Source organism: Perissodus microlepis, chromosome 4 (assembly GCF_051167445.1).
Source record: "Perissodus microlepis isolate ML-2025 ecotype Zambia chromosome 4, ASM5116744v1, whole genome shotgun sequence".
NCBI classification, from domain to species: domain Eukaryota; kingdom Metazoa; phylum Chordata; class Actinopteri; order Cichliformes; family Cichlidae; genus Perissodus; species Perissodus microlepis.
In genome coordinates this window covers 8,900,967-8,913,235 of record NC_140464.1, presented here as the reverse complement: position 1 = coordinate 8,913,235, position 12,269 = coordinate 8,900,967, and the positions used below count along the sequence as shown (strand labels likewise).

Below are 12,269 nucleotides of genomic sequence, written 5' to 3'. Positions count from 1 at the left end.
TGTGCGGCTGATTGTGGCCAGTGTTTATACACTGTAGATGTGGCAACAGGCCAATCTCATTACATCGCCCTGCCAGAGGTTGTATTGTCAGCAGCAGCTTGTTTGAGATGTTATGATGACTCGGGCATCTCTGTCATTCATACTGAGAGTGTACAATGTCCTCTTTGGTTTTTTATTGTTGTTTTTTTTCTAGCGTTCTACTCGAGATGTAATGTGTCTCTAAACCCCGAGTATCAGTTGTCACCATAATATTATCAATTTCATTTCACTGTTAGTTTTAATATGTATCTCTATCTTCTCTCCGGTGGTTTGGACCCTTCGAAGGTTACTGAGCGTGGCACATTCAGTGAAGAGGCGGCCTCATACTGCTGTGACTAAAATGGTTGTAGGATTTCATTTGCTTCATTTGGCAGCAGTGCAGCTGGGGGATTTTTATAACAGGTTCAATCACAGTCCGTGTTGACTGGACTCATTGGTATAGGGTTGCTATTTACTCCTTAATTTACAGATTTGATTCACTGGAATTAAAATATGTAATTTTCTAATCGCACTCTGGTTTGATAAGAATTAGAAAATCTTTTCCCAAAGTGTCTCTTTATGGCCTGTAAGGATAAGTTTAAGGATCATTTTGGTGATGTACACACTTTAAATCAAACTTTGTAACTGCAACCATTGGTGGATTTACTTAAAATTGTTGTTTGGCTGTTGTAAATGAGCTAAAACACTGTTGAGATTCGAGGTTAGGTTGCAGCTCTTTGAAGTATCTCTCGCCGAACGTATTTTTCATCAGCTGTCTCTTAACTCTAACACGCCTGCCTGTCTCCATCTGGCAACCTATTGTAGAGCTCCCCAGTGAGGTAAATGTAGCAGCACTGATGTAATGTAGTGTGTTTGGAGTGTCTTCCTCACACCCAGTGGCAATACCATGCTGCCTGACCGGGTTCGACAACAGGCTGTAATTAAGAGGCTTTCTCACCTGCTGCTGGACTGCTGTTATTTTCGAAAGAAAAAAAAAGACAGCCAGCTTTTACCAGAACGATAAGTGAAACAAAGAGATGCAATACGCTAGTTACCACCACCTGTTTCTCCCCAGGTCTCTCCTCCCCTTCCAGAATGTCTTTGTCACACTTATATTCCATCTCTCGCATTCATCCTCCAGTTGAGTACACACACATTTGTCGTTTGCAGCTACAGACGGCCCCGGAGATGTTTCAGAGGAGCCGTAGCGTGCTCTAATTGCTCGATTGTGTGCCTTTGTGTATTAACAGGTGTTTTGCTGGATCCACATTACTGCTGCAATTTTAACTTGGCTGCCTCTGTAGTATTCCCAAGTTTGCCACGGAAACAAAGTTAGAGGCTGCTGGGTTTGTGGGTGGGAGAGAGGCACAGATAATAGATAGACAGTGGAGGGCAAAAGGTGAAAAGATGGGTGTGTTGCTTTGTATTGTACATGTTTTAATGATCAAGTAGGCGTCCCCCCCATCGCTTTGTGTGGCGCAACAGATTACAGTTGTCTCTGTCAGTTATATGTGAGGCTGTCTGGAGCCTTATGATTGCCTTGGCCTGTTATTCCATCCAGCAGCTCAGACAGGCAGGCTGACCTTCTCCTGATGGCTTGCTCTCTCTGCCCAGCCGTCACTTTCACCCCTTTTAACTCTCCTCTCCTGGCACAGCAGTGCCTCTGAGCTTTTAGAGATTACCTTAATGGAAAGAAAAAACTGAATAGCACATGCCTGCTGGGTTATATGTGTGTGTGTTTTAACCTGGAGCCTGATCGCTCTAAGTGTATAGCACACGCAAGCAGTGAGAGAGCAAGAGAAGAGAGAAGGGGGGTTATTTTTACAAGTTCATAGTCATTTTTTGGCTCTGTATTCAATGAAACTCAAATGGTTGCCTTCATATCAGCTACTGTAGATTTCAAGATGTGTGACAGCTTGCAATCACTGTGACACAAGTCACTTGTTGCAGTTGGAAAATCAGTAGCGACTGCATTTTACCTCATCTTAACCTTACCTGACTTTTAACCACCCTTGTTTTATCTTTGATAATGCAGCTCACAGTACTCTTTTTACGGCTTATTCATTATGGAGATATAGCCTCTTTCTTGAGTTGTGACCTGCAGGGTTTATAATGTACTGATTGTTGGGTTTTCATGAGGTTATAGTTGATCCTGACATGCCCTTCTTTCCTTCTGGTTGTTTGTTTTAAGTGTTCCCACTGGAGTGCACCGAGTTAAAATTGCTAACAGCTTTAGGCTTTGCAAATTTCCTTTTGCCTTTAGCCTCAACAGACGAGCCGGATTTGCAGTTTGCAGTTTTTTACCTACTTCTGCTTAATTTTACATCTTCCCCACTTTTTCACAGGTTTAATAATCAACTAGTCTGTCCTGCCGCAGCCGGCATTCCACAAAGAGCTTTGCCTTGGTAGCAGTAAATTAGATTGCATTTACAGGGAAGAGCTCGCCTTGTTTTCCCAACCATCTGCATAGGGAGGACATTGAGTTATAAAAATAAATACTTACTTTAAAAATCCAAAAAGAAAGCAATCAAAAGAAGTTTCACTTATAAAAAATATTTTTGATAGCAACAACAGGGCCAGAGGGCCAATTAGAAGAGATGATTGAGTTTTTCTTAGCTATTGCTACACTTACTCGTTAATTTATTCCCTCTTGCCACTTCTGCTTCTTGCTGTCTGACAATGCACAGTCGAGACTATTGAAAAACACTAGAAAAAAGCATGTACTGTATGTGCCAGAGTTTTCAGACAGAAAGTAACTTAGAAAATACTTCATACTTTAACTATTTCACATTTCACAGATAGGAAAAAAAGCTTTCTGTCCTCCTGTTTCTTACTGCCACCTAAATAAGTAGACAAGCAATCCATCAGTTAGTTACTGATTAACTTGTTTAGCTAGATGATAGCATTTCAGCTTCTTGAGTGTTTCACCAGAGTAGTCTCGAAAACGAAAGATATCACCTTTAACTGTTGGAAATGATAACAGAAATATTCATTTTTTTCTGACATTGTGCAGACCAAATGATTATTGATTAAAGGAGAAATGCTCCACATTTATCAATAACTGCATCTCCAAAATACTGTTTAACTGCAAGCATCATGTTTTTTTTTTATGTCAAAAGAATGTTTATTCATATTTGTATCCTCTCAAACAATGCTTATTCAGAAGCCTTAAATTGCACCTGCATATGGCACAATATGTACAGACTCAAGTGTTTTGAAGTTCCTGTGAAATTAGATTTAGCTATTAAGGAATCCAGAGTTCTGATTATTTGCACCTTGCAGCTCTCTTATCATGCTGTGTGACTTAAAGCTTCTCATACACTCCCTGCTCTCTCTGACCCACATGTTTAACATCCCTAAAATATAAAGCTGCACAGGCTGCCTCTTCCAAATCCAGCAAAAAGCGAATCCAAACCCCTTCTCCTGATTCTCCATACCATATGTCTTTGCATATGATGAGTAGCAAGTTCTCTTCCTGAGCTGAAACTCCAGCTCAGTGGGTGGCTGTAAGAACACGTTTTCGTATACAGTCCAGAATTTGGTTGTAGTGATAGAGATTAATATTATGCATGTATGTCTCTTAATAGTTTTTGTAAGTGGTTTGGCAAATACCTCGTCAGAAACTGAAATTGCCTACATTTAAAGATAGATGAGAAACGTTAAGGAGGATGAGGTGATAATGGGGGGGAAATGACTAGTATGAGCCCTGTTTTTTTAAGCAACTTCTATCTTTTTATGCATAATCTGTAATTTGTAGAAAAATCTTCACTGATGGAAGATGGTTTCAGACTTCATGCATTTTGCATAAACCGGGAGAAACATCACTGGAGTTGGACTGTGCAATCAGGCTGCATTTGTTGTTAGTTGTTTTTTGTTGGGATTTTTTGGACTGTATTATAGTATCTATTTTTCCAGGATTGTAATTTCTTCTCCTCTGTTTGTCTTGTGTTATCTCTCTGAGCTTGCCGCAGCAGGCTCTTTTTATTTAGACAGGTTAATGCACTTGACTGTGGCCTCTATCTTGGCAATGCAGCTCAGGCCTCATTGGGCTCACAGATCTTATCAGTTCTCATTGCAGGCTCCTGTTGTCATTCAAGTCCTCTGTTTTTTAGCTGACCAACATCCTGCAACTTTTCCCGGAGGCGCTTTGTAGTTGCAATTTGGTGCACTGCAGACCCAGACTTTGTGACAGAAAGTGCTTTCTTGTTATATAGTATACACTAGAATTCCTCCACCAACCCGTCTTTTTATGTGTGTTTAAATGATGCTGCCATTGCGTGGGGTTTTACGGATTGTTTTGGCTGTCAGGGTTATTGTCTGCCAGCTTATGTGGAAATATATTGGCTGAGAATGACGAAAGTAAAGATGAATAACCTGTTTCCATTTTCTATTCTTACGCTCCTGCCCACACAACTTTTACTCCCGCTGTTTTTAAGATGGAGGGCTTTGTGTACAGCTTTGCAAAGAATATCCACAAACTGCAGTTTGGAAAGTTTTTGGGTTGGATTTGAAACGAGTGTTACAAAGAAATACTGAGTTATTCATTTTGGCTGACGTTTGCAAGCCATTTGACTTCTGCTATGACATAAAATCTTACTAAAACATATGCACAGCCACATAGCATATTGGCCTGAATACAGACCTGATATTAAAGAATTTCCAATTATCTGACATCTGTTGAACTCATTTTGAAGATAGGAAACATTTCTACACTCATCTTGTTTCCCTGAGATACATAAGCCTAAGGAAACTCCTCTGTAGTTGACAGATTCTTGATAATTAGACGTGAAAACATGCCTAGCAAAGGAGTATCATAAAATTATCCCCACTTTTTAAACTTAATTTCCAGGAGAAAGAAACAAAATCATATACAGGCCAGTTTAGTTGTTTACGCCATCATTCTAGAGAACAACCGTGTAGTGATAATGTCCTAAATGTTTTTTTCCAGGCATTAACCAGCACTGATGCGTTATTGTTGTTAAGAGGTTTGAATTATTTAGCTAACAGTTAATAAGGGCTTGCTACCAGTGCTTGTATTTTGCTGTAGATTTAGCCCTCGTTACCCTTAAAACGTTTTCCCATGTGTTGTCTTAACTTCAAGTAAAAATACTATTACTATATATCTAATTATAGTAGATATACTATATATCTACTGTATTTTAATGCCGGCTGTAATGATGGCACTTGAAGAGCCAAATGTTTTTTGAGGGGGTATTCACTGTGAAAAGTTTCACAGTCAGTCTATAGGACTCTATAAAACTCTTGGCTGTACTATAAATGTTTGCTGATGTTTTGTTCTCTTCTTAGTTTTATGCCTGTCTATAGGCAGCCTAGTGTACTCAGCTTTTCACTGTCAACGCTGCTACTCAGTTGCATAATAAGCCATACTACATAGGCACAGCTTTGCCAGCCATTGTAATGGGGCCCTTGAGTCAGGTCCTTGTTAGCTGATGCACAATAAGCTCCAGCCTAATGAGGTGTAAACCAGAGATCTGGGAAACTGAGAGGGGGCCAAATGAGTATGGCCGTCAGCCTTGGTGTGCAGTGGAGAGCTCAATGCTAATGCTATTAGCTCGGAGGTCAGTCCATTTTGCCTTTTGCCTGTTCAGTTTATCAGCACTTCATAACGTGCGGGGTGGTAGGGCGGGGTGTTGAGACAGCAGTTCACACTTAAGTGCAGCATCTTTCAGCGAACGAAGAGAGTGAGAAATGGGTTCACAATGAGTGCACGGTTTGATTGCAGCTGCCATGGAGTGATCACAGACCTTCGGCTCTTAACAGACTCCTTCTGTGTTAAGGTTTCTCCACCAGAGAGCGTCGGAGCCTCCATCTGGCCGGCTTTCTCGTCACTTCTGCGTTCATTAACAGTCCATTTGTTGCTTCTGCCCCGAGGAGCCTCCCTCCGCTGCTCACTTGCTCAGCTCGTGCTAATGTTGCTGATGTGAATTTAATGTACATATGGTGCACTTCACTTTTACTTTAAATAATATTAGTTTTTATTATCGAGTTGAAAAGAAAAATGCTTGTCTACCTGCTGACGTTTAATATTTTGTTAGAGTTAAATGTGTTGGAGTTTTAGGAAACATTATTTCTGTGTAAAATTCATGATTGTAGTCATTCACCATTCTGCAGGTTACCGTCAGACACTATTAGCATTCATAGAAAGCCATTTCACCATAAGTGAACCCTTATGAATACATCACAATGCATATATAATGCATTAACTTATTGTAATTCAGACGAAGTGCTATCATTTCTTGATAGCCCTTTTCTGATGGTCATGTGTTCTGGTGTGTTTGGTTGCACATCTGTGCACAAACACATATATTAACCCTTGGCATGTTTCTCTTCTAGCCAACGCTGGGGCCTGTTTTCCTAAGCAAGGTAACTTACTGGTTGAAAGGTTCTCTGCTCTTTATCGCACCATCATTCATTCATGATTCAAGTCACACAATTATTTGTGTGTGTGTGTGTGTGTGTGTGTGTGTGTGTGTATGTGTGTAATCGCACTGTCTCCTTCCAACTGTCTCCTTTTCTGTCCTTTTCTTTCCTTCCACCTTGGGCTGTGTTGTCTGTCAGTTAGAGAGCTGACAAAAGGCCAAGGGCTGTCAGTTTGAAGCACCTCCTTAAAAATGGACAGCCGGATCAGTACCTTTCAGCAGAGACAGTAAGAATATGTAGAGAAAATGTCTCACAGGGTTATGGGATGGAGGGCATGCTCACACAGATCGACAGGAGTTGGTGAGGAAGAACAAGAACAGTGAGAGAAATGAAAATGCTGTTCTCTTCATGTTCCCATGTGACTTTCAATCACTTCAATTTTCAGTAGTTTGTTTTTCACTGTTTCCCCAAGAAAACAATGAAAGCCACTTAAGATGACAAGCAGGCATATCACAATGGAATATCCAGCAAAACAAATTCAGTTTGAGCTTCTTCCTTTGATGTGCCGCAGAAGCATTTTACTTTTCTCATTTTTCTTCCCTCAGCATTTGAAATCAATAATTCTGCAAGGAACTGCTCTGTCCTGGTGGCAAATAGTCTAACATCCCATCCCATTTCTCTCTCTCTTTCTCTCTCGCTCTCTCTTGTACCTTATATTTCCACTCTCCTTCTCTGCTTCATTTGTTTCCACCTATGTGTGCCTGCTGTGTGTATGTACGTCTCCACCTTAAAATCTTTCTGCATGCTTGTGTGGGTGATGATTCACCTCTCTCCTGCATACTTCCCACCCTTCTTTCCTCCCTTTCTCCCTTTCCTTTGTCCTCCCTTTCCTCGTCTCTTAGATCCCGAGCGTGTTGGCGGTCACATGATCTCAAGAGATGACCTGGAATATCCAAGGGAATACCGGACGCTGGGGAACAATGCTCGGCGCTTCTCCAATGTTGGTCTGGTGCATACGTCTGAGCACCGGCACACAGTCAGTGCGGCTCAGAGCCTGGAGGCCCTGACCAACCTGCACAAAGCTGACATGGAACGCAAGAGGGACGCCTTCATGGATCACCTGAAGAGCAAGTACCAACAACAGCAGCAGCAGCAGCAGCAGCTTCAGCATCCACACCACAGCCCTCACCACAACCCACCGTCGCCCTCACCCTCCCACGCCAGCATGAGGGGTACATCAGAGCGATCTGCAAGAGAACAAGTAATTAATATTAATTTATTAGTTAACGTACTTGCGACTGTTTCTATTTTTCACTTTGTTGCCATTTCCAGAGATACTTCCAAAAGACAACTCAAGCTTGAAATGACTAATTTATTACAGCAGCAGAGCTAGAATTTGGTATCTTAGCCCAGAGAACATCTCTTCCCCCACAAATATCACACGTGCAGAAATTTGGGAGCGATAGGGGAGCCAACAGGTGGGTGCAGGGCTCCAGCAGCACTGATTTGTTATAGGGAGAGAAAAGTATAAATACACCATCAAATGGGGACAGTGTTATTGATATACGACAGCAGGACGTGAGTCATGTTACGTTTGTATGACGTAGCGCAGCTCAAGTTGCTTGCCTTGAACCAGCTTACAGGGTTTTACTCCATTTATGGTGCTTTTTTGGCAGGTGCTGCTTTTAATTCAAGACATACTACTGTTTTCTCAGTGGGTGACATCACCAAAAAACAAAAAATCAAAAAAACATGCTGTCTGTACACACAGAATGCCCCATTACTTAGGTGGAGTTAAATGGATTATTAAATGGTAAAAAACAGGCATCTTGCTGGTGATATCAACAGTGAAACGAGCGCGCAGTTTGACACCGACCTAGATAGAAAAGACGTGAAAGAGGTGCGTCAGGTAGTTTTGTAGGTGTAACAGGTGTCATTATAAAATGCTTTGTTTTGTTTTACTTCTTGAAGAAGTAGCAAAACTTTACATAGAGTTAAAGATGAGAGATGTCCTCTCAAATTAGCACAAAATGTTGAAACCCTGATAAAAAAAATACAAAGATCAAAGAACCAAGCTGGAGGTGCTGCAACAGGATGCTGCTCAGCATGGTGCCGCCTTCAGAAGAGGGGTTCAGACCAGAGCAGGGGTTCTGCTAAGGTGCTGGAAAATGTAGTAAAAAGTACTTAATGCGCATATGCTAATGCGGACACATCGAAATAATCTTTCTCCTCTACTCTCCTCGCTTTTTTATCAGTTGTTTTCCCCTTTCCAAATGTGCTTCATGCTTTGACCAGTTTCATGGCTCTCTGTCTCACACACACTACGCAGAAACATGCTCTCTGTGTTCCAGTGCAGCTGCTGTGTTAAAACTGGGTAAATTTAGTGTAATTATGTGACAAGAAAAGCACATCAGGGGTGAGGGTAAAGAATCAAAGAGAGTGACGGAGTGAGCGAGCGAGCGGGAGGGTGGTTGAACGGCAGGTGGAGTCCGTAGTTGCCTTGGTAACCTCTCCCATGTATGGTAGGTGGGGATATCGCATTGCAAAGGTCAGGTTGTGTAGAGAGGGATGAATTGTGCAATGAATCCAGAAGAGACAGGGGAATAATAAGCTCAAGGTAGGTGTTTTTCTCAAATTAAGTGTCAGCCTGTGGAGTGGACAGATCCATAGGTGACAGGGCATTTTCACTCAGGGAAGGAAGCAGCAGAGCCCAGGATTTCTTGTCATCTTGTGGTTTTGCAGAGCATGGACGGCAAGGAAGGAGGGAGGGTGGGAGGAGGAGCTGGAGAGGAGCACAGCAGCCTGTGAAGCAGCCCACTGCTCAATTAGCCAGCACCAGCAGGACCCAGCCACCCATCTGCGAAGGAGTTAATCGGCTGGTGTTGTAATGAATTAAATAAAGAGTTTCCGCCGCATGTGCAACTGTAGAGCGAGACAGCGAGAGAGGGAGATTGAGTGAAAGAGAGGGAGGTGGGTAAGAGAAGCTCAGGGAGGGAGAGACAGGCGAAAGCACGATGAGGATTCACTGTACCTGACGAACAGCCTGGGATGACTGGAGTGGTGGACAGGCACAGGTGCACTGCAGGTGAGATGAGACTGGAAACTGGAGGCTGCCGTAGAGAGTTTGTGTGTTTGTGTGTTTGTGTGTTTCTGGGAGGGCATGTGCTCGCTGGGATTAGAGTGCATACCTGTTGTGCTTGTTGTGGTTGTATAGACGGCGTGCATATGCTCACAAGGAAAGCTACACGGGGGCTGATGTATAAGCTGTTCACAGCGTCCTTTGTGTCTCTGTTTGAGTGAGCAGTAATTTGCTGATTAATGTGTGCGTTTTTAAGAGAGAGAGAGGGAGAAGCTGCTGTGATGTTTAGACACAACACAGGACTGGAGGAGGATCGAGGGAGAAAGAGTAAGAAGGGTTGATTTGAGGGGGGCGGGGGTGCAGAGAGGATGACGACATGAGAAAGAGACAGAGGTGGAGGAGGGGTGGAGCGAGTGCAGCCTGTTTTACATGCAGGTCAGGTAATGCAGCGCTCCACTCTGCGAGACTAAGTCCTTCTGTTAGATTTCTGTGGTTAACCCCAGTAAGTGCACAAACACAAGCTTATGCGTAAATATATAGATGTCTTAACTTTGCAGTGAGAAATGCATTTAACCCTCCAGCCCTAAGATCAAACATCTATCAGTAATTTCGTCTAAGTGGGGCTTGCAGCCTATTTAATTCAAGTGGAAGTTAAAAAATGACAATGTGTAGATTTGAGCTAAGTAGCAGAGCTACAGTCAAGAGTTACTCTGTCATCTGTTCATCTGGGATTAGAGTGATAACGACTGGCACTATAGGCTAAGGTGTTGAATGTGAAGATGTTCTTTAATGGCAGTGATTATTGCCTGCATGGAGAACTGCTAAAGAGAAATAATCTACATTGAAATAAGCCCTCTCCAGTTGGCTCTCTCTCACATTCACATTCGAATATTTGCAAATCAAAGTCCAAGTGAAGTGTATCTGCAGCTGTCAGAGCAGAGCAACGGTTAAAGAACAATAAAAATGTGTTTACTTTAGTGTGAGTTAGCCTCATTAAAGCAACAAACAGAGAAACACTGGGAAGAGACAAACACAAGACCACAAATCACTTCTGCACCATTAAAGCCAAGCCTCTGAGTCATTCAGCTTTGTGGGAAAATAAAATCATTAAGGTTGTCAGAACAAATGAACAGCAATTATTTATGATGCACCGGTGCTGCCCCTGAGCTCCTGTCAGTTCGACAAATTGTCAAGGACAAAAACTCAGTGGCTACAGTTAATAAATGATGGACTCATGATCAGGTATTTAAGGTCAGTTTAAGTCCAGTCCTGAAGGATTGTGTATTGGCATATCCCCAAAAGCGACCCACTTTATCACTGACCTTTAATCTCTAACTGAGAGTCTGCTTTTTGACCAGATGATTTACAAATCCAGTGTGAACAACGAGAACTTTTTAAAATCATCCACAAAGAGTTTTCTCTTTATTATGACCAATGTTGGTTAATTTAATCCTGTGGACTTTGAAGATAAGTGGTTTTCTATGGACAGCAACAATATAAGGCATTAGAGTTTGGTAGGGGACATCACACCAAAGAGCCATTTTCTCTAGCAACTGCTTTGACATGTTGGTAGAAATTTATATACCACGGGGAAAAAGAAGCGTGGGTAGAGATTAAGCGCCATATAAATTTGCGTCCCACTTGTCTCAGAGCCAGTGAGCTTAAGCACAGTCATACACATTTAAAATTATACTTAGAACAACTCCACTCTACACTAGCAAAACATTACTTGGAGAATAAAATAACAAAATGGCACACAATGCTTTAAGTGAGATTTAAAGGTTTCAGTGTTTCATTTTTTAGGTGGTTAGTTTGTTACTGTTGTTCGGCCCATATCACAGGATTATTAAACCATTTTTGTATTGTATACTGTGTAAGCTCCAAGCAGGTTTTGTTTATATAGTGGAGACGCAGTATAAAAAAAAAAGAAGAGACAAGCACAGATGAACTCAAAGACAGCAGCCACTTCACGAAACCTGAATAATTTTAGAGCATCCTTCTAAAGCTGTTGTCTATCATTTATAACAAAACACAGATTTGTAATGAATGGCGCAGATATTCTGAGCTATGAATATTTTTCCCTTTTTGGGATGTTCTGGTAGGTTGGTGCAGTCATTCCCAAGACTAATGCTGAGTCCAAAGTCCAAACTACATGCTGATTTAAAGATAAGATAAGATAAGATAACTCTTTATTGTCATTGTACAGTCATACATAGTACAATAGTACAATGAACTTGGAAAACTGTCGCACGTCGGCACTATATGCAACACAACACATCACAGTAACTTAACTTAGTAATAAAATGAAGAATAAGTCTTTGTGTATTGCACACTGTTATTATTGCACATTAATTATTGTTGCACCTTGTTTTTTAATAAATATTATTATTGTTATTGTTGTTACCCCCCCAAAAAAGTCCAGGGAGGTAGTCAATCAGGTCAGCTGTTTGCACTGATTAGGGCTGTTGTAAAAGCTGTCATTGAGTCTATTTATCGGGACCTCAGCAGCCTGAACCTCCTGCCAGACGTCAGGAAAAGCAAGATTTAAAATATGTTGCAAAAGTCTCAAAATACTTCCAAAACATATTAAATGGACTTTTATTATTCAAGAGAAGTGTACAATCAGTGATATCAGGGAAACATGGAAACATGTTTTGATATTTAGCTCCCCCCTCTCCAGCCTGTTTGTGTGTATATACAGTATCTTCTGTCTAAAAAAAAAACAATTAAATTTTGCTATTCTGGCAACTTTTTATTTTTAGGTAACCATATAGACATGATTTCCGTGAGT

At 41.5% G+C, this 12,269-nt stretch overlaps 1 protein-coding gene across 1 annotated transcript in view; it reads left to right on the top strand.

Moving 5' to 3' along the window:
* Positions 1–12,269, top strand: part of LOC146388270 (SRC kinase signaling inhibitor 1-like) — a 110,884-nt gene that overhangs the window by 57,528 nt on the left and 41,087 nt on the right. The window contains exons 2-3 of the mRNA XM_084925459.1: positions 6,373–6,402; positions 7,302–7,660. Coding sequence (XP_084781585.1) covers positions 6,373–6,402; positions 7,302–7,660 — 389 coding nt within the window. The remainder of the gene's footprint in view (positions 1–6,372; positions 6,403–7,301; positions 7,661–12,269) is intronic.